The sequence below is a fragment of the Lucilia sericata genome, unplaced genomic scaffold (genome assembly GCF_015586225.1).
Source record: "Lucilia sericata isolate MDLA Ls3-8-SP2 unplaced genomic scaffold, ASM1558622v1 Contig000040F_arrow, whole genome shotgun sequence".
Lineage (NCBI taxonomy): Eukaryota > Metazoa > Arthropoda > Insecta > Diptera > Calliphoridae > Lucilia > Lucilia sericata.
Window position 1 is genome coordinate 744,158 of NW_023994078.1, and position 27,638 is coordinate 771,795.

General features: G+C 32.5%; 1 protein-coding gene across 3 annotated transcripts in view; it reads right to left on the minus strand.

The window, feature by feature from the left end:
- LOC119613764 (serine/threonine-protein phosphatase PP2A 65 kDa regulatory subunit) overlaps positions 1–27,638 on the minus strand; it is a 163,918-nt gene that overhangs the window by 17,679 nt on the left and 118,601 nt on the right. For all 3 annotated transcript variants that reach the window (XM_037969797.1, XM_037969804.1, XM_037969813.1), the window contains exon 8: positions 7,562–7,834. In XM_037969797.1, coding sequence (XP_037825725.1) covers positions 7,562–7,834 — 273 coding nt within the window. The remainder of the gene's footprint in view (positions 1–7,561; positions 7,835–27,638) is intronic.

Sequence of the window (27,638 nt, forward strand, 5' to 3'; positions counted from 1 at the left end):
CTTCGGCCATGAGGCAGTAAGTTCACCTTTTATTACCTTCGTATCACATTAAGAATGGTTTCCAAAACTTGTCATTTTATAAAAATCTATGAAAAACTTGATGAGTTTTGCTAAGTTTTCTACTAGCATGTTCCTCTATTATTTTGTTTTTTCTATACAAATTATTTTTGTATAAAAATGTTTATAAACATTTTTAGAATTTGTTACAAAAATTACAGAAACTTGAAAGTTTTTTTTATAAAACTTAGCACAACTCATTACTTTCCTCATAAATTCTTACAAATTCACCAGCATTTGAAAGCCAACTTAATGTTCTCCTTTTCAAAGCATGATAAACATCAGTGATGGGGGTAGTGCACTAATTTTTAACTATCACTAATAACACATAAAAAACACTCGTTACGCTACATAATAATTTTTATAGACCTAGATGAGTAGATCATTTTACCATTTTTAGAATCTTCCCTAAAAATCGGAAGATATTGGAAAAAAAAAACGCTTTTTGTTGACTAGACAGACCAAAAACATTATATCTCAAAATTTTCTTAACCGATTTAATATTTTTCAACTGTTTTGAAAAAAGTTTCCTTTGTTCTTTTTAAAAAGTATACACACTTTTATATTTTTTACGGAAATGTGTAAAATATTTAGATCTGAATACAAATTTTTATATATTTTTTTTTCATCTTGGTAAATTTTTGATTTTGCGAAAAAAAATTATATTTCTGGCAGTTTTTATCTTCATATCTTATTTTATTCATAGAAATATGGACTAAAATAAAAAATATTTAAAAAATATGTTTTGAAATAAAGTGTGGGTCAAAAATGATCTTGAATTGTAAAAAAATGAAAAAAATATATAAAAATTTGTATTCAGAACTTAATATTTAACACATTTCCGTGAAAAAATATAAAAGTGTGTATACTTTTTAAAAAGAACAAAGGAAACTCTTTTCAAAACAGTTGCAAAATATTAAATCGGTTAAGAAAATTGTGAGATATATTTTTTTTGGTCTGTCTAGTCAACAGAAAGCGTTTTTTTCAATATCATCCGATTTTTAGGGTATATTGAAGATTCTAAAAATGGTACTGTAATCTACTCTACTAGACCTACCAACTTCACTAGGTCTCGCGATTAGTGTATTGATTTTTTGTAATTTTGTCACACAGTATAATTAGTGGTAGTTCAAAATTATTCACTACTTTTATTTAAGTTTAGTGATGAATTGAAAAATATAAGCCCAACTCAACAATAGTGATAGTGATATTTAAAATTTTTAACTAAAAATATTTAAAAACAGTTAAAATATTTGTTTTTACAGCCTAGTGAAATATTTTTTTCTACACTAAATTATTAGTTCAAAAAATATTCCTGCGCTATTTTTTTTTTTCCAAGGAGAAATGTTTCACTAAATTGAAAGTTTAAGTTAATAAGTCTGTCTAGAAATGGTTAAAGTCGTGAATTCATTTAAGTCAATGAATAAAACTTTCATTATTTACAAAGTTTCCAAGCTATTGCTGAATAAATTTATTTCTCCGAGGAGAGTCCACCATTCCGTTAAAAGAAAATAATCGTTGTACTGGAACAGTTTTGGAATTCAGGTGTTTCATTTCTTTTTAAAGCATTAAATGTTTTTGGAGTAACTGCTTATGTAGAGTCCATTATAGTGTCATCGCTATCAAAATCTGTATTTTCCATTTTAATAGATGTATCTTTTAAAAAAAATGAATCATTTATTGTCTTAAAAATTCTTTAATTTTCATTTAAAAAAAATTAGTGCAAAGAAAATTATTGCAGCCTTTTGTTAGTGACTGTTCAAATTTGTAACTATTTGAGGCAATACTTGTATCTTTTGCAAACTTATAATTTTATGATTATGATTTTTCATATGTTAAGCACTTAGAGTGCAATGTATGCGTAATCCAATATATGTATCATGAACTCTAATTATAACATAGATTACGATTTAAGCAGTGAATTAACTGCCATTTTAATGTTGTTTTTTGTTTTTATTTCTTAAAAAAAAAAAAAACAAAAATAAAATACCTTTTTTTCTTTTCAATGCATGAAAAGCAGAATTATATTTGTTTCTATGTCAGTTTAAAGTTGATCTTTTATAAGAAAAGTTGTGTTTTGTTGAAAAAGTTATTTTATTGAAACATTCTAGTTTTAATACTGACAATTTCTTCTTGTTTCTTTACAGCTGTAAAGGTAGATGGCCGAAAATTTCAAAAGAAAATTAAGATTAATTTCCGTTAATTTCGTTAAAATTGTTAAATTATATTTTTATTGAATTATAACACCGTGCAACAGTCATTTTCACACATGAAAAAATCTATGTATACAAGAAACTATGAACCAGTAGTATTAACCATAGAAAAATAAATAGAACTGTTACTGAGAGTTAGAAATATTACTCTCTCACATGTACAGGTTCTGTGTGAATTTAATACATTTGTATGAGTATTTTTATTTTTGTTTACATAAAATAACAAAAATATGAAAGTACAAAATGTATCCGAATACATCATACCCTACTACATTGCGAGAAAGTTGCAATATGTTATATAGTAGTTTTTAATGTTGAAGTTATATTCAAGAGATTGATGTTTGCTTAATTGATGAATGTACTGCTCAATATAACAATATATAATCAAATTTTCATATATATAAAATTGTTGAGTCGAATTTTTTAAAGAGCCTATTCTTGTATAGCATTTGGGTTGCTTTGAAATTAACAATAATCGTTTATATCAAGCGTTAATTTAAGCATTAGCACAATTCCTTTAGCAAAATAGCCCCTGTTGCTGCAATAAACATTGCTAAAAGTCATGTTTTTGCCATAAAATTATTGAAAACATTTTCAGAAAAAAACTAATTTTTCAATTGTTTTTATTTTTTTTTTAATATTATTTTCAAGTGTGAATATTGGCTCAACCCAGCAAACATAAAGAAAAATTAAATAAATAAAATTGAGAATAATTTTTAATGAAGATCTTTCTTACATTGGTCAACAGATATTGAATAAAAATGGCTAATTCAAACCATTATTTCATAAAATATCGAAATATAATATTTTAATTTAATTTTTAATTTAATATATTTTCAAAATAAACCTAGCCTATTGGCCATAATCGGTTACAAAATTCTACTTAAAATACATTACATTCTATTTGCAAGTGTTTATAAGCGTCTCATTAACTTCGCTTATGTAAGTTAAATTTGAATTTGCCCTAATGATATTGTGTCATCACCACTGACAGCCAAGAAATATCGCTTAGATAAGCGAGTACATAATGTGTATTTTTACCGCTGGGAAACTTAACGAAATATTAGTTTTGTAGTTAGTTGAATAGGCAATGAGGGTGGTATCCCGGAAACCAAGGAGCTCATGTTTTCGGAGCGAGCTGCACCTAGCAAGGTGGCCAAGACACCAGGAAAGGTAAAGAAAGGTACTGGATTTCAGTAGGGGAAAGGGCTCCGGTAGTGACTGACCCTCTAAACCAGTGGTGCCAAAGTCTCCAAACACTTCGAAGAAGTCTGGTCCATCCCCGGCTGGCGCTCCTAAAGGTCCCCGTAAGGAGACAATTAAGAGAGCCAGATATGGGGATGATCATTCAGCAAGAAGGTGAAGAAGTCAACCAGTCTGGATGTATGCCTTCAAGTGGCAGTCATTGATAGGAATGATCCAGATAGGAGGATCAGTACCGATTTTTGGCAATCAATTGAAGGTAGGTGATTGATGAAATGGCCATCTTTGAGGGTAGTTCGGAGGATGTATCCTTTAATGGTGCAGACTGTGTTAAGGGCGTGAAAGTTGTCAATTATGGAAACAATAACTCCTTGGAGTTCTTAAAATCGACAATTGGCAAATGTAGCGACATTAACCCAGCAGCTTTTTAACTTTATAACTGATAATAATCTCAACAAGGGTGATACGCCGACGTTCAGAAACAGAGATAGGGAGGCTGTTATAGATATAACTTTAATTAACCCTTTAGATGATCTCGTTGGGGATTGGAGGGTTGCAACCAGTGTTGCCATATATTTTTTGAAGAAAACTTTTTATTTTTATGAAAAAAACTTTTTTTCAACAAAAAAAACTTTTTTTGTACTAAAATTACAAAATACCCAAGAAAAATTAGTGAAAAAATGAGCAAATTGAGGAATTTTGAATAGCTTAATGATAATTGGTACAGAACTTTTCCTTAACATCAGTAGCAAGGAATTACTGGATATTGTGGTCTTAGACACCATAAATTTACACTTGAAATGTCATGATGAATCTATGTAGATTCTGTGTACTACAAGAGGAAACCTCTGAACTTTTGTAACTACCCGTCATTGGGAACTCGAAACACGAAGATTTTGTCTTACCCAGACCCAGATGATATCTTCAAACACTCACCGATTAATCCATTTATCTTCATGCGCGAATTTGGCCTAGTATGGTGAACCAATGGGCTGCACAAAATCTCTACAATATGGTCGAAGTGCATTGTGTCCTTAACGTCTATTCTAAGGGATTAAGGTCATCAACACCGGTCAATTTTTTTCAGTTTTTAGGAATATCTCGAATATTAATGGTATAAAATATTATTTTGTTAATGGTAAACATTGTTTTTTTATTTTAAACTTATTTATTGATTAAATAAAATAAAAACTGAAAAACTGTATAAATTTTCAAAAAACTTTTTTTATTGGAATAAAACTTTTTTGAATCTCAAAAAACTTGCAAAAAAAGGGAAAACATGACATAGGGTAACACTGGTTGCAACGGATTGTTCATTTTCGGACCATAGTCGCACCACCTTCACAGTGGATTTTGTTTTCTAGACTTCGGGGAAACACCTCTGATAGAATCTAACCTTGATATAGATGACAGAGAAAGGACGTTAAAACCACCCATTTGTCACTATTACAGGCTGAAAGAATCCGTGACATCATAAACCAGTCCTGGAATAGTAGATTGGATTGCAATGTATCAAAGGCCTTATGGCCAAAACTTGATATAGGAGCTACCAAAATACTTATAGAATTGGATAGACGCAGTCTAAAAATTCTGATAGGGATGCTAACGGGGCACTGCTCAGTTAGGGCATTTGTCAGTAAATGGGACAATAATACACCGGACTATTGTAGGTTATGCTACTGTCCTAGGATACAGAGTCTCAGGCTGAAATGGCCAGGGAAAAGGTTCTACGACGATATGGGATATTGCGGGTCTTGACCCTTGCAGTTTAATAGGTTTTGCCAAGAGCATTAGTGGGCTGGGCTTTATAGGGGGACGAAGATTTTCTCTCTCATCACTTTATACTTTGTGGTACTGACTTGTTAATTATATCTATCCTTTTACATTATTTCTTTCTGGTTTAACTTGTAGTGTTTTTCTTTTGTTTCTCTGTTTTTGAATCTTCACTCTTTGAAGGGAATCACAATGGACCTTAAGGTATCCAAGTGGATATGCACCGTTTTTTAGATAATCCAATTAGATATGCTTATAAGAATTTAGCTGTTTAAACCCAGTTTAATCGGTTTGGTCATATGATCAACCAATTATTTTTATGGACTTTTTGATTAAGGGATCAAATGACAAAAGTATACTTTTCGGTAAAAATGCCCATATACACACATATAAATATTTAAATTTTAAAATAAAAAAAATAAAAACTTGAAAACAATTTGGTTTATATTAGAAATTGGGGTTGGTGCGTGATGTTTTTGATTCCAAACGACCAAAAAAAATATTTTCATTACTTATACAACATTGGCAATCACGCGGTGCTATGTCAAATATTTCGCCAAATTAGTAATATCTCTAATGAACATATGTATGTATATGGAATTGATTAAATAAATAAAATAAAATTAAATAAAAAACTAATCAAATCAAATAACAGCAACAGAAAATAAGGTAGGCTCAATCATTGCATTTCGTATTAATTTAAATTAAAAAAATATATTTAAATTGGTGGTATGCCAAACATTTCGCCAAATTAGTTATATCCCTAATGAACATATGTATGAATATGGAATTGATTAAATAAATAAAATAAAATTAAATAAAAAACTAATTAAATCAAATAAAAGCAACAGAAAATAAGGTAGGCTCAATCATTGCATTTCGTATTAATTTAAATTAAAACAAGTAAGAGTGCTATATTCAGCTGTGCCGAATCTTATATACCCTTCACCATAGTGTATTTAAAAAATATCAATTTTATAAAATTTTAATTTACATATTTCATTTTCCGACTATATCATTATTATAGCTATAGCAAAACATAATGAACAACAACAAAGCTAAACGAAATAAAGTTTATTTAATAAACACGCAACAAACAAAATACACAAGGCAGGCAAACCAACAGACATCCAAACATACGAAACGAAATACGAAATACACATAAAAACAAAAACAAAATACACAACGCAATGAAACCAACAGACATCCAAACATACGGAACTGAATTCACCTAGAAAAAAAATCAATATACACAAGGCAATGAAACACACAGCCATCTAAACATACGAAACTGAATACGCTAAGAAACAAAAACAACATACACAAGGCAATGAAACACACAGCCATCCAAACATACGAATCTAAATACACTAAGAAACAAAAACAACATGCACAAGGCAATGAAACACACAGCCATCCAAACATATGAAACGAAATACTCAAAAAATTTTTATGAAGATTTCAGAGGTTGTCTCGGATTTTTGCTTATATCTCCGTTGTTTATGGACGGATTTTGCTGATTCTCGAAAGCATGTCTGATAGAATTATTGAAGATTTGGATCCTGAAGATATCTGGGGTCTTCAGAAAACTGATTTCAACTGACAGACAGACGGACAGACAGACAGACAAACAGACAGACGGACATGGCTTAATCGACTCCGCTATCTATAAGGATTCAGAATATATATACTTTATAGGGTCGGAAAATTATACTTTGGAAATTACAAACGGAATGACAAACTTATATATACCCTTCTCATGAAGGTGAAGGGTATAAAAATATATTTAAATTATCCTCTTATTCATAACAAAAAAATTGATTATGAATAAGGCCTTTTGTATTTAAACATGTTTTTTACCACATAAAATTCGCAATTAACAAAATAAAAACTTTTACAGCTGTTTTTGTTCTTCTTTTCTAAAATTGTAGTTTTCTCATTAAAGTTAAACATTTTTACTTTTTACGCGCAAAGTACAAGTTTGACATATTGATTGAGTACTTACACATGTAAACACATACATTTAAGTCGTGCTGTCAGTCGCAGTTGTATGTATTAGGTTGAATGTAGTGCAAAAAGCAAACGCTAATGGGAAATTATTTTATTTATGGTTGTTGTAATATTAGTGCAAAATTTTGAACTTTCACAATTTTCCACAAGGTAAAATGATGACGTGAATAACTTTATTAACTAATGTACATAGTAGCTTAAAAACTTGTTCGATATTCCTATATAATGCTTAAGATCAAAAATTATTGATCGAAGTATACTGCGCTACAATTTCTAGAAATAATTATACAATACTTTTTAATTACCTGCAGCAATACCAGCGATAGCTTCAGAAGCAAAATGTTGGACATCAACGTCTGTATCAGCATTAAGTTTTTCCAACGTTTTTTTAACCTGTGAATCAATAACAGTGCTATCGAGATAGGGCGAAATCTTCTGAAGAGTTTTTGCCACATTAAAGCGGACGTTTGCAACAGGATCTGAAGCCAATAGTAATACAGTTGGGAGCAGCAATTTTGTTGTAATATCGGTTCCACAAACTTCAGCTAACATATTCAAACAAAACAGGCATGTCATTCCTTTAAGAAATAAAATAAAAAAAATATAAATTATTTTTATTATTTTACAGGGGAGACAAAATACTTAATAAAATATAAATTATTGTGGGTTTAAAAATATTTTTTTACAATAGCATAGCTATTTTGTCCACGGCTAAAAGTTATTTTTTAAGCAGATATTAAATTTATTTTTTAATTATTTGGAATTTCGCGAAGAATACCTTTTAAAAAATAATAAGTTTGATTTCTGTTCGAAAAAAAATCGAGAAATAAATTATATTTGTACAAATCGTCTATTTGTGTATTTTTCCTCTAAATGTAAATCGTAATATATAAAATTCTTACTGACTCACTGACTGACTGATTCATCATCGCACGGCCTAAACGGTTGAAGCTAAAGAGCTGAAATTTGGACAGGAGATTGGTCTCCCACCAAAAAGATCCACTAAGACGGGCTTTTTGGAAATTCGAATGTTTAGGGGGTAAAAAGAGTAAAAACGGGTAAATTCGGTAACCTCATATCTCCTAAACTAGTAAAGATACAAAAACAGTTTATATCATATTGTCGTTCATTTAACAAATAAGCGGACAGGTGTCTGGTACTTTCTTCAAATTCGGCTCCTTTAGGGAACAAACGGGTAAAAAATGTATTTTGGTACTTTTTATGCACCCCATGTATCTTTTAAACCAATGAACATACAAAAAATATTTTTGACTCCTTTATAACCTAACGAAAAAATAAAAATACGAATTTAGTACTTTTTGGATATTCGGACATTTAAGGGGTGAAAATTGTAACTATTTTTGGTACTTTTTGCATAAAACATTGTTTCCTATGTATTGATTTGTATTAACATGTGAATGAATACTTAATGATGGGCTCCTCCTTATTACTTCAATAGGGAGAAAAAAGTACCAAAAGGGGAAAACTATTGGGGTGTTACTTGGAACTCCGGTACAAAGGACTATTTTTTGGTACTTTTTCGTTTTTTAACTGGTACTTTTTGTGTTTTTTACAATATGATCCTAGAAACGTGATATTAAGCATGTGAACCCCGGAGTTAATGAGAATCTAGTATTTTCTGGTACTTTTTCGTTCATTAACTGGTACTTTTTGAATTTTCGATAATATTGAACTTAGAAACATGAAATTAAATAAAAGGTGACTTTTGGTAATATCCTGATTGAAAGAAAATATATATATATAAAGAGAATTTCAGGTAGCTTTTTAATAATACTTTTTGAATTTTCTATAATATTTAACCTAAAAACATAAAATTAGACACGCAGCTTCCTGCGTGTATAAAAATCTGTATGAAAGGAACTTCTGGTTGAAAATTTAACATGCACCGTCCTTATTCAACTAAATTCCAAAAAAGGGACTTTCTGTTACATTTTCGTTCTCCAAATGATATTTTTTGAGTTTTCTGTAATATTGAAACTAGAATCAATCATTATTGATTGAAAATCTATGAAATATTGAACCTAGGAACCTGTATGAAAATCTATAAAAGGGGACTTTTTGATATTGCAGATATACATAAATGTATATTGAACTGACTGAAAATTTACAATAATATTTATTTTATTTCATTACGATGAGGGTAGCGAAGCACGCTGCTTATAAAAGAAGACAATTCTTCTCCTTTTTACTTTATATAAAATTAATAAATCTCCCCAAAATAATTCTGAACAGTACATTGCTACAAAAATAAAATTTCTAAACATTCCATACTTTTAATAACTCAAAGTTGGAAAGATCTTCAAAACTAAAATAAGAAATATACACCCCTATAGCCAATAGAAGTGAAAATTGTGTTTTCCTAAAATTCTCATTCCAGTTGAAGGGAAATCGCTCTGGTTATATTGTACACTAGCTGCGTGTACCCTGGTTTCTTCGAAAAGTAAAGAGAATATTTTTCTATCTGTAATGACTTTTTTTGAAATAGATATAAAAATTTGGCTTATAACGATAAAATAGATATTATATTTTTCTGCCTTTTTTAATCCTTAAAGGCAGTTTCTAAAAAGTCCCTTAAAAATTTAGAAATTGAAAATGAGCTTTAATTAGGTAATTTTGACTAATTTTTAGAAAAATTTAAGAACATTTTTTTGAGAAATTATATTGAAATCAGTATTTTCAATCACTGGTAGGGAACTAAGGGCACTTTATATTATTTGTTTTACTTTCGATTTTTTCGTCATTGTATCTCAAAAATACATCCATTTATAAAAAAGTATGTTTAAAACCATTATTTTTATTCATTAGCTTTTATGCATAAACACAATTTTATAAAATTTATATTTATTTCATTTTCCCGACTATATCATTATTATAGCAATAGCAAAACAAAATAAAAACAACGCTAAGCGAAATAAACACACAAAAAACAAAATACACAGGGCAGTAAAACCAACTGACATCCAAACATACGAAACGAAATACACAAAAAAACAAAATACACAACCATTCGTAATTCAGCTCTGGGTGGAGGAAGACCGTCGTGCCACTATCGCTTAGGGGTAATCAGGACGTCCTTTTTGCTCTGCCTTCAAGAGTTTTACGTTTCAAACCGCATTGGCCAATGTGTGACGTCAGATAACTGTACCGAGTTACAGTTTTTCTTGAGGTGCATATTGACCATGTGCAATCGTGTTAACTTAATCTAAGTTTTAATTTTGATTATGGTGGAGAACCAGAAAAACTCGAATTTGTAACTTTTGCTAGTATTACTAGCAATACTTATCGTGGCGTTATGTTATTATAACAGGCCAAATAAATCTTAACTGAAGCATAGTTAAGTAACTTTGAAGTCAAACAAACAAAATACATAACGCAATGAAACCAACAGACATCCAAACATACGAAACTGAATACACCAAGAAACAAAAACAATATACACAAGGCAACGAAACACACAGCCATCCAAACATACGAAACTGAATACACCAAAAAACAAAAACAATATATATAAGACAAGGGTGCCCAAGCCCTATGCGCTTGGTGCGCTTTTGTTTTTGTAAATGCGCTTAGCTATAGCCCGTGTGTTTTAATACACACATAGAGCGCTCAGCACTAGTAATACGAAATACACAAACAACTTTGTATTTTTAGTTTTTTTTTTTGTCGTTCTGCATTGTATACACACACGTGCTAAACAACAACACTTTCGAATGATTTGCTGGTAAACGAGTTTTTGTTTTTGTTTATCGTTTGACATGATATAAAAAAGATTGTTTTGAAGAACACTTCGAAAACAATTGTGTTAGTTTCTACTACTCTCACATAATTGAATGTTTGTACGATTTTTTGCATTCTTTACAATGGATTTGCAAAATAAATATGAAAATGATTTTTTTACTTATAATTTTAAGGGTGAAGCACAATGTTTAATATGCTTTCAAATAATTTTAACTAACACTAAGTATAATATTGAGAGGCATTTTAAGATATCGCATCTGTTTTTGACTTGGTTGACTTAATCGAAGGTTTTCTTAAAAAGATAGATATTTTTATATATGATTTAGGTATGGTTAAAATGTTCCACTTTCCATGCTTAAAAACTGTTTTAAATGATGAGTACAAAATTTTAAAATTTGATTTTTTTAAATATTTAAGTCATCTTGAAGATTTGAAAACAAATTTTGAAAAAATATTTAATGATTTTGACAGCGTAAAGCAAATGATACCCATTTTTTTTACTCCAATGACATGTAGCATATACAATCAAAAGCCTGAGCTACAAATGGAGCTATGTGATCTGCAATGCGACTCTGAACTTAAAATTTCTAATTAAGTGATTTTTGGAAATCTTTAAAACCAAATAAATACCCTTTACTTCATAAAGAAATTTTAAGTTTGTATTCTATGTTTGGTAGTACATACATATGTGAAAGTGCATTCTCAAAACTAAAATTAATAAAAAACAAGCATAGAGCTAGAATGACTAACGAAAATTTGGAGGCCTTATTAAAATTATCTACAACTGACACTGACATCAATTTGGACAACTTTTTGGAAGGAACATGGAAGACTTAAAGGACATTTCGAATGGTAAGTACGGGTTTCAAATAAAATTTACATGCACTAATATTTTTTTAATTTCAGATAATTTTTACAAAAAAGAAATCAATTTTTTGCCGTGTACGGACATTCCGATTGGTAAGTTAATGTTTGAAGTAAAATTTTCACGCACTAAAATTTTTTAATTTCAGATATTTTAAAAAATAGAAATATTTTTTTGCCGTGTACGTGTATAAAATGAATATATGAAATATTTTTTTTCTTTGTATGTATTTGTTTTTACAACAAAAAATATTGAATAAAAATTTGTTTTTGGGCACCCCTGATATAAGACAATGAAACACACAGCCATCCAAACATATGAAACGAAATACTCAAAAAGAAACAAAAACAAAATACACAATGCAATGAATAAGCAGTGTTGTTGTTGTTGCTTATTTTTCAAAGCATGAAAAAATTGTCTTTTTTATGAAATTTTCAGAGGTTCTCTCCGATTTCTCTGTTATTTATGGACCAATTTTGCTGATTTTAAATAGCGATCTTCCCGAACAATGGCTCATCATTTATTAAACTTGTCATTTTATTTTATTAGTATTCAATTTAATTTATTTGATTTATATTTATTGTTTGTGACCTACCTTAATGTTTACTTAAATTGTCTTATTTACCAATTGTATGATCGTTGTTGTTGTTTAGTTCATTTGTCCGTTAGGATTTTTTTTATATTATTTTGTATTCCTTTTTATACTTATTTGTTTACGAACTAAACGCATTCTTTGTCCCTATATTCTACTGCAATAGTTTCGTTCAGTTTATTTATATGGAAATGAACTGTTGTAAAAGTACATAAACAAAAAGAAATTGTTGGCTCAGTAACTACTGGCTCCAATTATAAAGTTTAGTTTGTTGAGGATAAAGACTGCGGTAAAGTCGCTTAATTTATTAATAACTTACTTTTTGTAATAATTTTATTTTTTATTAGGAATAAACGGTTGCTGAAATATATGCATCATTAATTTTAAATTTGTGGTTCATTTATTTGAACAAAGATAAGCCTTTAATTGATTTGTGATTCTAAGTTGCCAGAACAAATAAAATATTTTGGATTTTTGATTTGTGGTTCCAAGCTGCCGGAACAAATTGAAATAATTGTGAAGTGGTTCTATATTTGCTGGAACAAAGTGTTTAAAATAATTGTGTGCATTTTTGTGGTTCCTTATATGCCGGAACGAGTAAAACTTTTATTGAGCTGAATTTGTGTGAAGTTATTTGCTGTCCTGCTGGAACAAATTATAATTGTGTTTTTTTATTTGTGATATATATTTTAATTTGTGAATTTTTTGTGTAGCCCCAAGCCTGCCGGAACAAATTTATTTTTTGTGAAATATTTGGAGTGTGTTGCTGTTTAATATTTGTGATTTTGTGTGCCCTTTGAAAACATTTGAGATTCATAATGCAACGGTCGCCAGTTAGAAAAAGCTCTCGTTTCAGACGGCAACGAGTTCCACGCCTGCCGGAACTGAAAGTTTAGCAAATGTTTCTCAAATGCCGTCGGTACAAAATGCCAGTTCTGTCGCCCCCGGAACAACAACAGCAACATAAGTGCCCCTAGAGAACCGACAGCTGCCGTATAAACGCATAACATTTTTAGTTCATCAATTGAAGAGCCCTTAAGCCTACCGCCGTTAGTGCCCGGTCCTAATGCGAGAACCCAGCCACCACAAGCTATATCGTCTGATAATGAGAACCTGCAACGACAAATTGACATCCTGCAAGCTCAATTGGCAAACGCTCAACGTGCTTTAAGAGCAAATCAAAATTTAAATATGCCGAGTGTTACTGGACAAAATGCGCCAGTCATCCAAAGTATTAGCAGTGACCCTGAAGACATGGCCGGAATCCAACGCCATATTCCTATGGTAGTCAGCCAGACCAGTTGATGACATCTCAGCCTCCTTTTGTTTCCCCTGCTATAGTGCCCATGCCAGTACAACGCAAACTTTATGATCTGCCCAATTTTATGGTATTCCGAGGACTAACCAATGTTTTTGTCTGCCCTTGAACATTCGACAGCCGCATATTCGCACAATAATTTTGAAAAATAGTTTGAGATTGTAGATGGCTTTGAAAGGTGAAGACAGAGAGTGCGTAAAGTCATTGCTCATCCACAAAATGGTCGCCCAGAGTTGCTTATTCGATGCCAATTGCAACAGATGAAGGAAGTTCAGCCCATAGCAGAAAACGCGATCGATAAATTGGTGCCATATGCCATTAAGGTCAGAAATTTAGCAGCATTTTTGGAATCTGCCAATGGTCATCAACATTTGTAGAATCCAACTCTGATGAAGGAGTTAGTCCGGAAGGTTCCTATGAGCAAACGTTTGTATTGGGCCCAGTTTGCTTCAATTTTACCTTAGTTGCCGACTATTTTGGATTTTAGTACCTGGCTCCAGCGTGTTGCAAATTTGGTAAGAAGTGTGCAAATGAGTAGTTCAAGTGGCAGTAGATCTAGCAGTGATCCAAAACGTTTGCCTGATGAAATAGTCCCTTTGGAAGACGCTGTTCCATATGCTGCTAGTACGCCTCTTGGATTTTGGTGTTAAGGCTCTACCAGTGATTGAGTCAAGAGATGATTTGCGTGCACGGGAGATATTGATAAATTCGACGAAGTCCTGCCGGATAGCTATTCCATGGCCCTTAATCGATTTTTTGGAATGGAAAGAAAAATGAAAAATAATCCTGAAATTGGTGTGGTCTATAAACAAATAATGAGTGAATATTTGAAAAAGAAATATGTACGCAAATTATCATTGAGTGAAGTTGATACATTTCATCCGCCAACGTGGTACTTGCCCCCACTTTGGTGTCGTTAACCCTAATACGCCAGGGAATATTCGTTTGGTGTTTGATGCAGCAGCAAAGATGGAAGGTGTTTCATTGAATTCAAAGTTATTGAAAGGTCCTCAGCAGTACAAACCGTTGCCATCCGCTTTGTTTAATTTTAGAGTCGGTTCCGTAGCTGTATGTGGAGACATAAAGGAAATGTTTCATCAAGTTGTTGTTGCTGAAGAAGGCAGGTGTTCGCAGAGGTTCTTGTGGCGAGATGGTGATAGTGGTCCACCGAAGTGTATGAGATGCTTGTGATGACGTTTGGAGCCGCCTGTTCGCCATGTATTGCCTATTATGTGAAGGAAACAAATACAATGAAGTATCGAGGTCGTTTCCCTAGAGCCGTTAAGTCAAATTTGGACCATCATTACGTAGATGATTTTGTAGATAGTTTGATAGCCCTTCAAAAGCCATTGAAATAGCCATACAAGTTGGAGAAATATATAAAGCTACATCGAATTCATCAGAGGTGGTTGTGGCTCTAGAAGGCAGTTTAAATCATCAGGTCAGTTTCTCAGGTGGCTTAAATTAGATGGACGGCTCAACTGCAAAGGTACTTGGTATGTTTTGAGATACAAAGGATGACGCATTCAAATTTGTTCTGAAATTCCATCGTGTGAATTCTGACGTCATCAGCGGTAAAAGTTGTCCCACAAAGCGTGAGTTGTTATGTGTCGTAATGTCCATTTTTGATCCAATTGGTTTTTTGTGCCATTTTATGATAACTGCCAAACTTTTGATGAGAGAAGTCTGAAGACATAATGTACTTTGGGACGAGATGTTGCCCGCGACATTACAAGCGATGTGGAATAATTGGCCCCAAGAGCTAAGAAATTTGGTCCACGTTAAGGTTCCACGATGGTATTTTGGAAATGGTTTGCCCTTGGAGTTAGAGCTGCATGTTTTTGTTGATGCTAGTGAAGATGCCTTCGGTGCAGTGGCCTATTGGAGATATACAACATCTGATGGACAAATAGGAGTGTCGTTTATATCTGCCAAGTCGAAATGTGCCCCATTGAAATGTATGACCATTCCCAGATTAGAACTACAAGCCACCGTTTTGGGAACCCGATTGATGGACACTATAATCAAGGAACACGGTCTCAATGTTTCTCGTCGAATCTGTTGGAGTGACTCTACAACCGTCATTGGTTGGATTAATTCTGAAAGCCGGAGATATAAACCATTTGTTGTCCACCGAATTTCCGAAATACTTGTCTCCACGCCCAACGGATTGGAGATGGTTGCCTACGGATCTAAATGTTGCCGATGACATTACAAGAGATAAAAATGAAGTTGATTTTGCTATTGAAACACGTTGGTTCCAAGGGAAGACAACGGAAAGAATTTTGTTGGAGTTAACCAGGAAGCCCAGCGATTTGATGAAGTTTTTGATCTGGTTAAAATTGCAGATGAGTTGTCCACAAAGGGCATTGAATGGCAGTTTAATTGTCCACATAAACCTGCAGAAGGTGGTATATGGGAGCGAATGGTTCAATGTGTTAAAAAGGTTTTAAGAGTAACTCTAAAAGATGTCTCCCCAAAAGAGCACACATTGCAAAGTTTTTTAATTGAAGCCGAAAACATCGTAAACTCTCGCCCATTAACTCACTTGCCTGTCAGCCCTGAAGACGAAGAACCATTGACGCCAAATCATTTCTTGTTTGGATCTGCAAATAGGACTCAATCACCAGAAGGTATTGAAATGACAAAGCCAGTGGCACTAAAAAAGCAGTGGCGAATTGCTCGACAGCTACGAAATCATTTCTGCAAAAGGTGGATTGTGGAATATTTGCCCACACTTACAAGACGGTCCAAATGGTGTGAATATAGGAAGCCCGTGGCTCCTGTTGATCTTGTACTTATTTGTGATCCAGCTGTATCCCGTCGAGATAGGAAGAGAGGTCGTGTCGTAAATGCATTCCCTGGCAGTGATGGTGTAATACGGAGAGCTGATGTCCAAACAAGTAGTGGAATACTTATGCGTCCAATTTCCAAACTATCAGTTCTTGATATGGAGTAGTGAATCGTTGCCGATACTCGAGGGAGGGAATGTCGCCCAATGGCTCATCATTTATTAAATTTGTCATTTTATTTTATTAGTATTCAATTTAATTTATTTGATTTATATTTATTGTTTGTGACATACCTTAATGTTTACTTAAATTGTCTTATTTACCAATTGTATGATCGTTGTTGTTGTTTAGTTCATTTGTCCGTTAGGATTTTTTTATATTATTTTGTATTCCTTTTTATACTTACTTGTTTACGAACTAAACGCATTCTTTGTCCCTATATTCTTCTGCAGTAGTTTCGTTCAGTTTATTTATTTGGAAATGAATTGTTGTAAAAGTACATAAACAAAAAGAAATTGTAGGCTCAATAACTACTGGCTCTAATTATAAAGTTTAGTTTGTTGGAGATAAAGACTGCGGTAAGTCGCTTTATTTATTTATAAGTTACTTTTTGTAATAATTTTATTTTTTATTAGAAATAAACGGTTGCTCAAATATATGAATCATTAATTTTAAATTTGTGGTTCATTTATTTGGGACTTGTTAACTCGCTGTCCTCTACATAAAGGCACAGTTCGCAGCCAGCGACAACATTAATGTACTGAACATGAGAAAAATAAAAAATGATTTTTTTCGAATGGTTTACAGTTCCCTACCAGCGCACATAGGTCTAGAAATACGCAATTTATGGCGAAAACTCAAATCGCGCAATTACATTTTTGGTACTACAGTGTTAAAGTAAACACTTGAAAGATTATAAAATATATTTTTTTTGGAAAAACGACTACATATTAGACCGCGATAAAACAAAGTAAAATATTTTTCATAAATTAAAAAAAAATATATATATTTCTAAAATGTTCGTATTATTCTTTTTCAACAGATTTTTTAGTTAAGGAAAGAATACATTAAACATATTACTTATTTAAATTAATGATGATAATATAAATTTTACTTCTGAAACGTTAAATATAAAAAAGTTTGGCTGATGTACAAAATATATGAGATATATTTTATTCATTAAGAAATTATTTGGTTTGATTTTGCATATAGATTTCAATAAAGAATAAAACAAAATGTTTAAAAGTGTTGAAATATTAAAAATCAGAATTAGACCAATGTGTTGGGAAATATTTGCAATCATTTTATTTTGCCCAAACTTGCCCGTTTAATGAACAATACGCATTATTTAGTTTTCGCTTAAAAATATTTTTTTGGTTCGAATTTTTATACAGACTTAAATTAAGAATAAAACAAACAGGTTAAAAGAGTTGAGAAAAATATAAAAAATCGAAATTACATCAATATGTTGGTAAATATCTGCCATCAATTAATTTTAATATATCTTGCCCGTTTGGTTAATAATTGACATTATTTAAAAATAATATGATTCTAATTTGTTAGGTTAGGTTAGGTTAGGTTGATAGGAGGATGTATACTACATCAAATCCGAAGAAATACACCTAGGCCACTATCGGGCCTGTTGTGCGCTCCAATTCAAGAAAAAAAAAAAAAAAAAAAAAAAAAAAAAAAAATTGTTTACTGAATGTTCAGAAACTCAGTTTCCTGGACGTAATTCCTAAGAATCTTCCAATCGGTGTTGGTTAAGAATGTTATTTCCGGAATAACATCACTTCCAAGATACTTGGATCTAACTTCGACGAATGCCTGACAATGACAAAGAAAGTGCTCCAGAGTTTCACTGTCCTCTCCACATGCTCTACATTCGTCTGAATTCGCACGTCCAATTTTGTATAGATGTGCTCGTAATCCTGTGTGTCCACTTAGAATACGTACCATCATACTAACCTCAGACTTGCTCATTTTGAGAAGATTTCTCGTCTTGCTCTCATCAGGGTCACCCCATAGAATCTTTGTGGTTCTACCCACCGTTTCATTATTCCAAGAGGCCTTATGGGATTCTCTCATCCATATTTTTAATTCAGCTCTTGTTGCGTCGAATGGTTTTGCGTTTGTCAGGTTAACTACATCGAGCTCCCTTCCCTTTAAAGCTATTACATTCGCCCTTTCGTTGCCGATTACTCCCGAGTGGCCTGGTACCCATATGATGTGAACCTTACCTCTGGGAGAGTATTCAGTTAAAGCTTTCTTACAATCCAATACGGTCTTAGATTTAATTCTATCACCTGATATCGCACAAATTGCCTTCTGGCTGTCGGTAAATATATTAAGCCCTGTGGGCGCCATATTTATTCTAATCCAATTTACACATTCCGTTATTGCTCGTACTTCTGCCTGGAAGCTTGTGTTATGATTAGGTAAACGGTGGTATATTTCTGTTTCTGGGTCTTCAATATAGAACCCCAGACCCACTTTGTCCCCTAATTTAGAGCCATCCGTGTAGCAACGGATTCCTACTGGTATTTGCTCTAATGTTCCGCTTGACCAAGACATTCTATCTGGGATTAGCGTTTCAAAGTTTCCGACATATTCAGTGTCTGGTATGCGATCAGGCACGTCCGATGAATGTGTATAACCTTCCAATGTGTCCAGTATACATTGATGACGTGTCCTATAACCGTTTTTGGCCAGTTCGCCTAAAGTAAAGAGCCGTTCGGCTGTAAGCGCCGCCTCATATCTTATATATGTTTCAATGGGTGGAATATCTAGCAACGTTTCCAGAGCCTTGGTTGAAGTAGTACACATGGCACCACTTATACCCAAGCAGCATGTACGCTGAACTCCCTGTAGTAGTTTGATATTACACTTTTTGTCCAAAGCAGTCCACCAGATTATTGAAGCATAAGCTAGAATTGGTCTAATTACACTTTTATAAAGCCAATTTGTCATAGTCGGACTAAGACCCCATTTCATGCCTATGGTTCTCCTACATATCGCCCAGCACCGATGTGCCTTGTTGATCCTATCCTCTATGTGGTGTCTCCATTTTAATTTCCGGTCAAGTATTACACCTAAGTACTTAACTTTGTCTGTCACCGGTATCTTCTTGCCCAAGAAGCAAGGTTCAGTATATGTAGAAATTTTTGTCTTTCTTGTGAAAAGACAGATTTCCGTCTTCGCCGGGTTAACATTGAGGCCTCTCGGTTGAGCCCAGCTCAAGGCCGTATTCAGAGCCTCCTCAGCTCTTCTACACAAGTAATTTGGATCCTTTCCCTTTAAAAGTATTACGACATCGTCTGCATAGCAGACAGGTCTAAGTCCTTTCTCGGTTAGGGTCCTTAGGAGGCTATTAATCGTGGTGACCCAGAGTAAAGGTGACAAAATGCCACCCTGTGGTATACCGCGAAATACCTTTTTCCTGATAGTTATATCGTACATCTCGCAGCTTATCCATCTGTTCCTTAGCATGTAGTTGATCCAGTTACGGAGCACCCGGTCAACATAAAACTGGTCTAGGGATTGGATAAGGGTATCAGTGTGCACGTTATTGAAAGCGCCTTCGATGTCAATGCATACTGCCAGTGTATACAGTTTGCTATCGAAAGATTCACCTATGTAGTGGACAACTTCATTTAAAGCGGTTTCCACCGATCGTCCCTTTACATAAGCATGCTGCTTATATTTAAGGTCATTGTATGGTATGCTGCTTTTAACCATGCTATCGACTATCCGTTCCAAGGTTTTAAGTAGGAAGGACGTAAGACTTATCGGTCGATAGGACTTAGGTGTCGCATAGCTAGGTTTCCCTGGTTTGGGTATAAATATTACCTTTGCATCCTGCCATTTAACTGGGGTATATGCCAATTTTAAGCATGCAGTGAATATCTGTGACAGATGTACGGAAACCAGTCCCGCCTCCATCTGCAAAAGTGCCGGGAAAATTCCATCCGGTCCTGCAGCTTTATAGGGAGCAAAGCTCTTGATTGCCCCTTTCACCATGTCAGTTGTAATAACTATTTCCGTGTTACCCTCCCCTTCCTCCAATATCGGTTCATCTATGTTATTCGATATACCGGGTGGGAAATGAGAATCCATTAGGAGTTTCATTGTCTCCTCCATATCCTCAAGCCTCCTGCCCGTGTCATCGATCATAGATTCCGGTTGGACATGAGTTTTGGATAGGAATTTTTTTTATCTTCGATACGTCATTTACGCTATCTACCTGTTCACAGAAAAGTTTCCAGGAGTCTCGTTTGGCTTTTCGAACGATTTTCTTATATTCACCAAGTTTATTACGATACTCATCCCAGTATACTGCGGTCTTTTTACGCCGTGCCCGGTTAAATAGTTTGCGAAGAGTCTTCCCAAGGTTCCGGATCTCCCCAGTTACCCAGGGTTTTTCCTGGGCAGATCTCCGCTCTCGCAGAGGGCAGCTGTCCTCGAACGATTCAACCAGGGCACTTGTGAACGTTTCCACTTTGGCATCTATATCCTCTTTATTTCGACATTGAAAAGTGTCCTGACCTAAACGGTTCTTTAGTAAGGTCCCGAACATTGTCCAATTAGTTTTAGACTTATTCCGAAACTTTATCGGCTTTGGTGGTGGCCTTAGTATTTTGAATCTTATGTACCGATGATCAGAAAAGGAGTGCTCGTCCGAAACTCTCCAATCCTGAATTTCGTTTATAAGCTCTTCTGAACATATAGTTATATCTAATACTTCTTCTCTGATTCTATTGACGAAGGTAGCTTTATTACCTAAGTTCAATGTTATCAAGTCTTTAGTATTAAAGAAATCCATGAGGGCTTGTCCCCTGCGATTGGTGTTTGTACTACCCCAAGCTACATGATGCGAGTTGGCATCACAACCTATTACAATTTTCTTATTTTTCCTTTGTGCCTCTTCAACCAGTTTCATCAGATCCGACGTTGGTGGTAGTGTCGGAGAATCGAAAGGCAGGTAAATAGATGCAAGGAATATGTTGCCACGACCTTGCTTCAGCACCGTTGCATCCGATGTTGATAATCCTGTTGAGAGGAGAAAACATAAGTTCTTGTGACATAAGATACATGTTCTCGGGCGAGATCCTGTATCAGCGTAGAAAAGTTGGAAATTTGCGTGATTTAATCCAGAAACCTTGTTGCGAATCGTCCAAGGTTCCTGGATTAAAGCTATATGTATTTTACCTGTGTTGATTTTAGCCATCAGAGCGTTGGTAGCTGTCTCGCTCCGATGGAGGTTTATTTGGATAACCTCAATCATGGTCATCCATTAAACTGTCTTCCAGCGAGTTGGTGGTCACCTCCTCGCTCTTTGGATTTGACTCCTCCGGATAGCCTGAAGTGGCTATTAATGCAGTGAGTACTGTTGATGGCACTGCGGTGTCCTTATGAGGCATAGGAATAGCAATATTTTTAATAGACACATTCCCAATTCTGGAGAGCATTTGTTTATAGACTATAATTAATAATTCATAATTAATAAATAAAAAATGGTTAAGGTGTTGAGAAAATTATAAAAAAACAAAATTAGACCAATATGTTGGGAAATATTTGCCACCAATTAATTTTAATATATTTTGTCAGTTAAGTTAAAAATTGACATTATTAAAAAATATTATCTGAATTTGTTTAATTAAGAATAAAACAGAAATGGTTAAAGTGTTGAGAAAAGTATAGTGAATCGATATTAGACCAATCTGTTGAGAAATATTTGCCTTCAATTAGTTTTAACATAACTTGTCCGTTTAGTTAAAAATTTACATTTTAAAAAAATATTACCTGAATTTTTTTAGAGACTTCAATTACGAATAAAACAAGTTGGTTTAAAGTGTTGGGAAAAATATAAAAACCAGAAATTTTGTCATAATATTGGGAAATATTTACAATAACTTTATTTCGCTATAACTTGCCCGTGTAATTAAAATATGCATTTTTTAAATATACCATTCTCTTAAAAAACTTTTTTTAAATTTTATTTTTTTTTTTCTTTAATTAAGAATAAAACAAAATGGTTAAAAGTATTGAGAAAAAAATAATAAATCTAAAATAGACCAATTTGCTGGGAAATATTTGCCATTAATAAATTATAATATATGTAATTTGTCCGTTTAATTACAAATGGGCTGTTTTTAAAGCTAATTTTTGCTTAAAGAATACAAAATTTCAAAAATACTTCCAATATTTTAATTGGTCACAAAAGGGTTAAAAACGCGGAAATTTATATAAACCTTTCTCAAATTAATATATAATAAATTTTTAATGTAAAAATTATATTTTTATAGTTTTTGCCAAAAAACATGATAAGCCAGACCTATGTGCAGCGATTGAAAATCACAACCCCAGTATAATTTTTGAAAAATAAAATGTCTTCGATTTCTCCAAAATGGATGTCAAAAATTCCGTAATTTTATGCTGATTACCGGAAAAATAATTTTAAAATTTTTGTAGAATATTTTTGGTCCACAATATGATTTTAGTGGGTTGGAGAGGAATATTATTTTCGTTTTTTTTTTTATCGAAATGGGTGTCAAAATTGTCGTAATTTTTAGCTCAAACAGAAAAATATTTAAAAAATAGTTTGGCATTTGATTTAGTCCATTTCAGAATTTTTTAGGATTTTTTGAAATTTATGTGCCGCTTATAATACAATAAAAGTTATTTTGTGGACCAGAAATACACTAACAAAAATTTTAATTATTTTCCCAGCGATAAGCTCAAAATTACGGAATTTTTGACACCCATTTCGAAAAGATTGCACAAAATTATTTTTTAACATATTGTACTGAGATCAAGATTTTCAATCGCAGGTGGGGAACTGAGGACCTTTACAAAAAATTTGTTTTTTATTTTTCTCGTATGTAGTACATTAAGAAGCATTGTTTGAGAGATATTCATCCAAAAAAGTGGTCCACGGGTCATCCTAATTTTGCGGACGAGAAATACTCAAAAAAAAATTTAATTATTTATTTCCCGATAAGCTAAAAATATGGAATTTTTGAGAAGCATTTCGAAAAGATTGCAGACAATTTTTTAATATATTGTTCTGAGAGCTCGATTTTCCATCGTTGGTATGGAAATGAAGCCCTTTGCAAAAAATATTTATTTTTCTAGTACATATTTGGTACATTGATATGCGTCGTTTAAGAGTTATTCCTACAAAAAAGTGGTCCACGGGACACCTGATCCAGCATGTGATCAAAGTCCAATGATACCCATCACATATTCAGCTTAGCCAACCGTACTTCACCTTGTCCAATGGATTTATAGACAATAATACTCGGTTAAACCAAGATAATAAGCAAAGAAACTGATTACTGAAAACCAGACCTGGGCAATTTCCATTAATTTTACATTAACATTAAATTAAAAAATATTAATTTAATGTAAAAAATATTGCATTACCATTAAATTTGTAAAATTTAATGCATTAAATTTCATTAACATTAAATATTTTTGAATTTAATGCATTAAATTTCATTAACATTAAATATTTTTGAAATTAATGAATTAATTTTACATTAATATTAATTATGTAATAAAATTAATGCATTAATTTTCCATTAACATTAAGTAGGGTACCTACGACATGTAAAATTTTTAAACTCGTGCCATTTTTTTGTTTTTCACCCAAATACAAAGATTTTTCAGATATTTTCTGAAAGCGCTCGACGAGATCTTGAAAAAACATGCTTGGACATACTACTTATCTCTTATAATATCAGAGTTATAGGCATTTAAAAATTGAGTGATACAAAATTTACCATACCTTGGTCCGCCTTTTTTTGAGTACCGGGCGTAATTTTGGACCAAATGGACTCAAAAACAAAATTTCCAATAATATACAAAAAATTTCAAATCAATATCATTTACAGGTCCAAAAATATACGTTTTTTAATTTAAAAATTCAAAAAATTTTAGATTTTTGCCGTTTTTTTACCAAAAATGTGTCTTAACTCTTTTATTAATAAAATAAAATTTTCTTTAAGAACATATAACAATTTTATAGTTTTCTAAAAGGTTTCTTTACGCAGAACGCTTTAGCGTAAAAAACTTGTCCTATTTTTTTAATATGTTTTCTATTTACTCCAAAAGTATTTTCCCTGCCCTGAAAGAAATGTGGACCCTATGGGCAAAAAAGTAAAAAATCCCATTTTTGGGATTTTCATTTATATTTTTGGGAATTGCGGGATGCCCTTTGACCTTTTCAATTTTTTTTTGCATTTTCTTATTTGAAATGACAAATTTAACAAGCGTTGAAAATTTCATTGAGTTTGTTGTTCATAAATAAAGATTTTGTCTTATATTACATATTTGTTTAATTTCTAAAACTATGATTTATATCAAAATTTTAATAGGGTCGCAGATAGCTACAACAATTTAGTCCATATTTATCCCTTAATATATTTTTTAGTTAGATATGGAAATTCTCGATTCTTTACAAAAATTTTCAAGCCAATATCTCATTGACATTCAAAAATATGTTCATTTAAACCTGTATCCTTTAATTTCACATTTTTCATATTTTAGTATTAAATATGACAGAACATATTTAAATCTTATATTTACCTATTTTCTATTTGTTTGCTTATCCTTATAATTGAAAGGTCCTATTATGCTTAAATTTTCAGAAATTTATAACTATTTTTTACCTAAATTTTTTCGACAGATCATTTCGTTCTGTTTCGTTTATGATCATGTAGGTAAAAATACACAGGTAATGATAATTTCGATTCATTCACTAATAAGAAATATCAATGACTGAATTACAGGTTATAGTAATATAGTCCTAAATGTTAATAGGTAGACAATTCGTAATTTTTTATTTTGGAATACCTGTATCGGAAATGACAAGAATTGGTATATAAGTAAACTTCTCAGATTTTAAGTACCATATTTAATAAATCTACAATGAAGATTACATTAAAGTACGAAGAGTTGTGTTCCGTTTTATGGAGTGTATCTTCAAAAGGGCCAGAAAGAATGAAAGACATTTCAAATTATATAAAAACTACATATAGTAGAAAAGTAGACAAAACAGGCATATCAAAAATTGAAAACTTTTTAAAACTTTTTGATGTAAAAAGTAAGTCTGTGGATGGAAATCAAAAGAAATTTCGATTAAAATTTTGTAGTTGGATGGAAACTACTACGGAAATCTCAACTTACAACACATCAACAGGAGCGCCTTGCAAGTCATACGAAGACTTATGTTCAAGGTCAAAAAAAAAGAGGGTCACACAAAAACTTTTTTCAATCTCAAATGAGGAAATGCTGAAAAAGGAAAACCAACCTATAGATGCCGTACATATTGCAACTATTCTTCCTAATGCATCACCAAAACGACTTAAGCGAATTGTGGAAAGTATACCAACTCCAACATCACAATCAAATTTTACTGAAGAGGAAGCAATAGCGTTGGAACTGGGTCTCAGTCGAAATAAGTACCAAATATTAAGGAAAGCTCTGCATGAAAAAGGACACAATATATTACCATCATACAAGGCGATCCAGGAAAAAAAACAAACTATCCTACCATCACCTATTGCTGTTAATGATGTGGATGCTTGTATTGATATATCATCTTTGCTCGAAAACACAGCATCAAGAATTGTGTCAGACTTTTCAGAAGACCAACTAAGGAAAATTCATAACTGTGATGTTGTCTTAATGTGTAAGTGGGGATGTGACGGTTTATCAGCACTTCCAGAATACAAACAAGCTTGTGGAAGTCGGACATTAGCAGACTACAAAAGTGTATTTATGTCATCATTAGTGCCATTACGAATTCGTTCATATTCCCTTAATCCATCATCGTCAAGCATCGGAAATTCATTTGAAGATATATGGATCAATACAACTCCGGGTTCAAAAAATTTTTGTAGACCCATGGATTAGAATATATAAAGGAGTCAAAGAAAACAACAAAAGATTTAGTGGAATATTTAAAAGATGAAATAAATGCACTGGAGCCCATTTGCATAAAAATAAAGGAATTCTCTATTAACGTATCATATCAGCTAAGCTTAACAATGATTGATGGAAAGGTCAGCAATGCCATAACAGAAACTTCTTCCTTCTGGAGATGCTCAATATGTAATGAGAAAAAGTCGCAATTCTCAAATATAAACAAAAGCAGAAGTATTAATGAAGAAGTCCTGTCTTTCGGAAATTCACCACTTCATGCCAGAATACGATTTTTGGATTACTTTTTACACATAGCATACGACCTCAAATATAGAAGTGTGTCAGAGAATCTTACTAAATCAACAAAAAATAATGAAGAATTGAAAGAACTGAAGCTGCGGAAAAAAGCAGAATCCAAGAAGAATTTAAAGTTCAGATGGGATTAAACATCGACAAACCACTTCCAAGTTGCGGTAGTACAAATGACGGTAATACGGCGAGAAGGTTTTTTCGTGATTTTGAAATTACTTCAAAAATAACTGGAATCGACAAGGAGTTGCTTCGAAGAGTTAACACTATTTTAATGGCACTGAATAGTAAACATAAAATTAATGGAAATCGATTTGGGGAATATACATCTGAAATTTCTAAATTACTTGTATCTCTGTATCCATGGAGGGAACTAACACCAACAGTACACAAAGTATTGTGTCATGGTCAAATAATAATTGAATCGAATATTCTTCCACTTGGAGAGTTAACAGAAGAAGCCCAGGAAGCGAGGAATCGAGATTTTAAGCATGTTCAACTATTCAGCTCAAGAAAATGCTCCAGGCAATCACAGAATGAAGATATTTTTAATAGTTTACTTCTATCTTCTGATCCTGTTCTTTCAACTATGCGAAAAAGATGGATTTGTTATGAAACTCTATCATCTCAAAACAAGGAAGATTTAAAGCACTTATATTACCTTCTGGATCTGTATACCGATATGACAGATTATTTTATAGAAAATAAGTAGTGTTAGGAATTAACTATATAAGTAGGTTGTAAGAATTAATTGTATTATGTTTAAGATAAACAGTTCAAATAAAAAAAGCTATTATACTAACTGATGATATTGTATTAA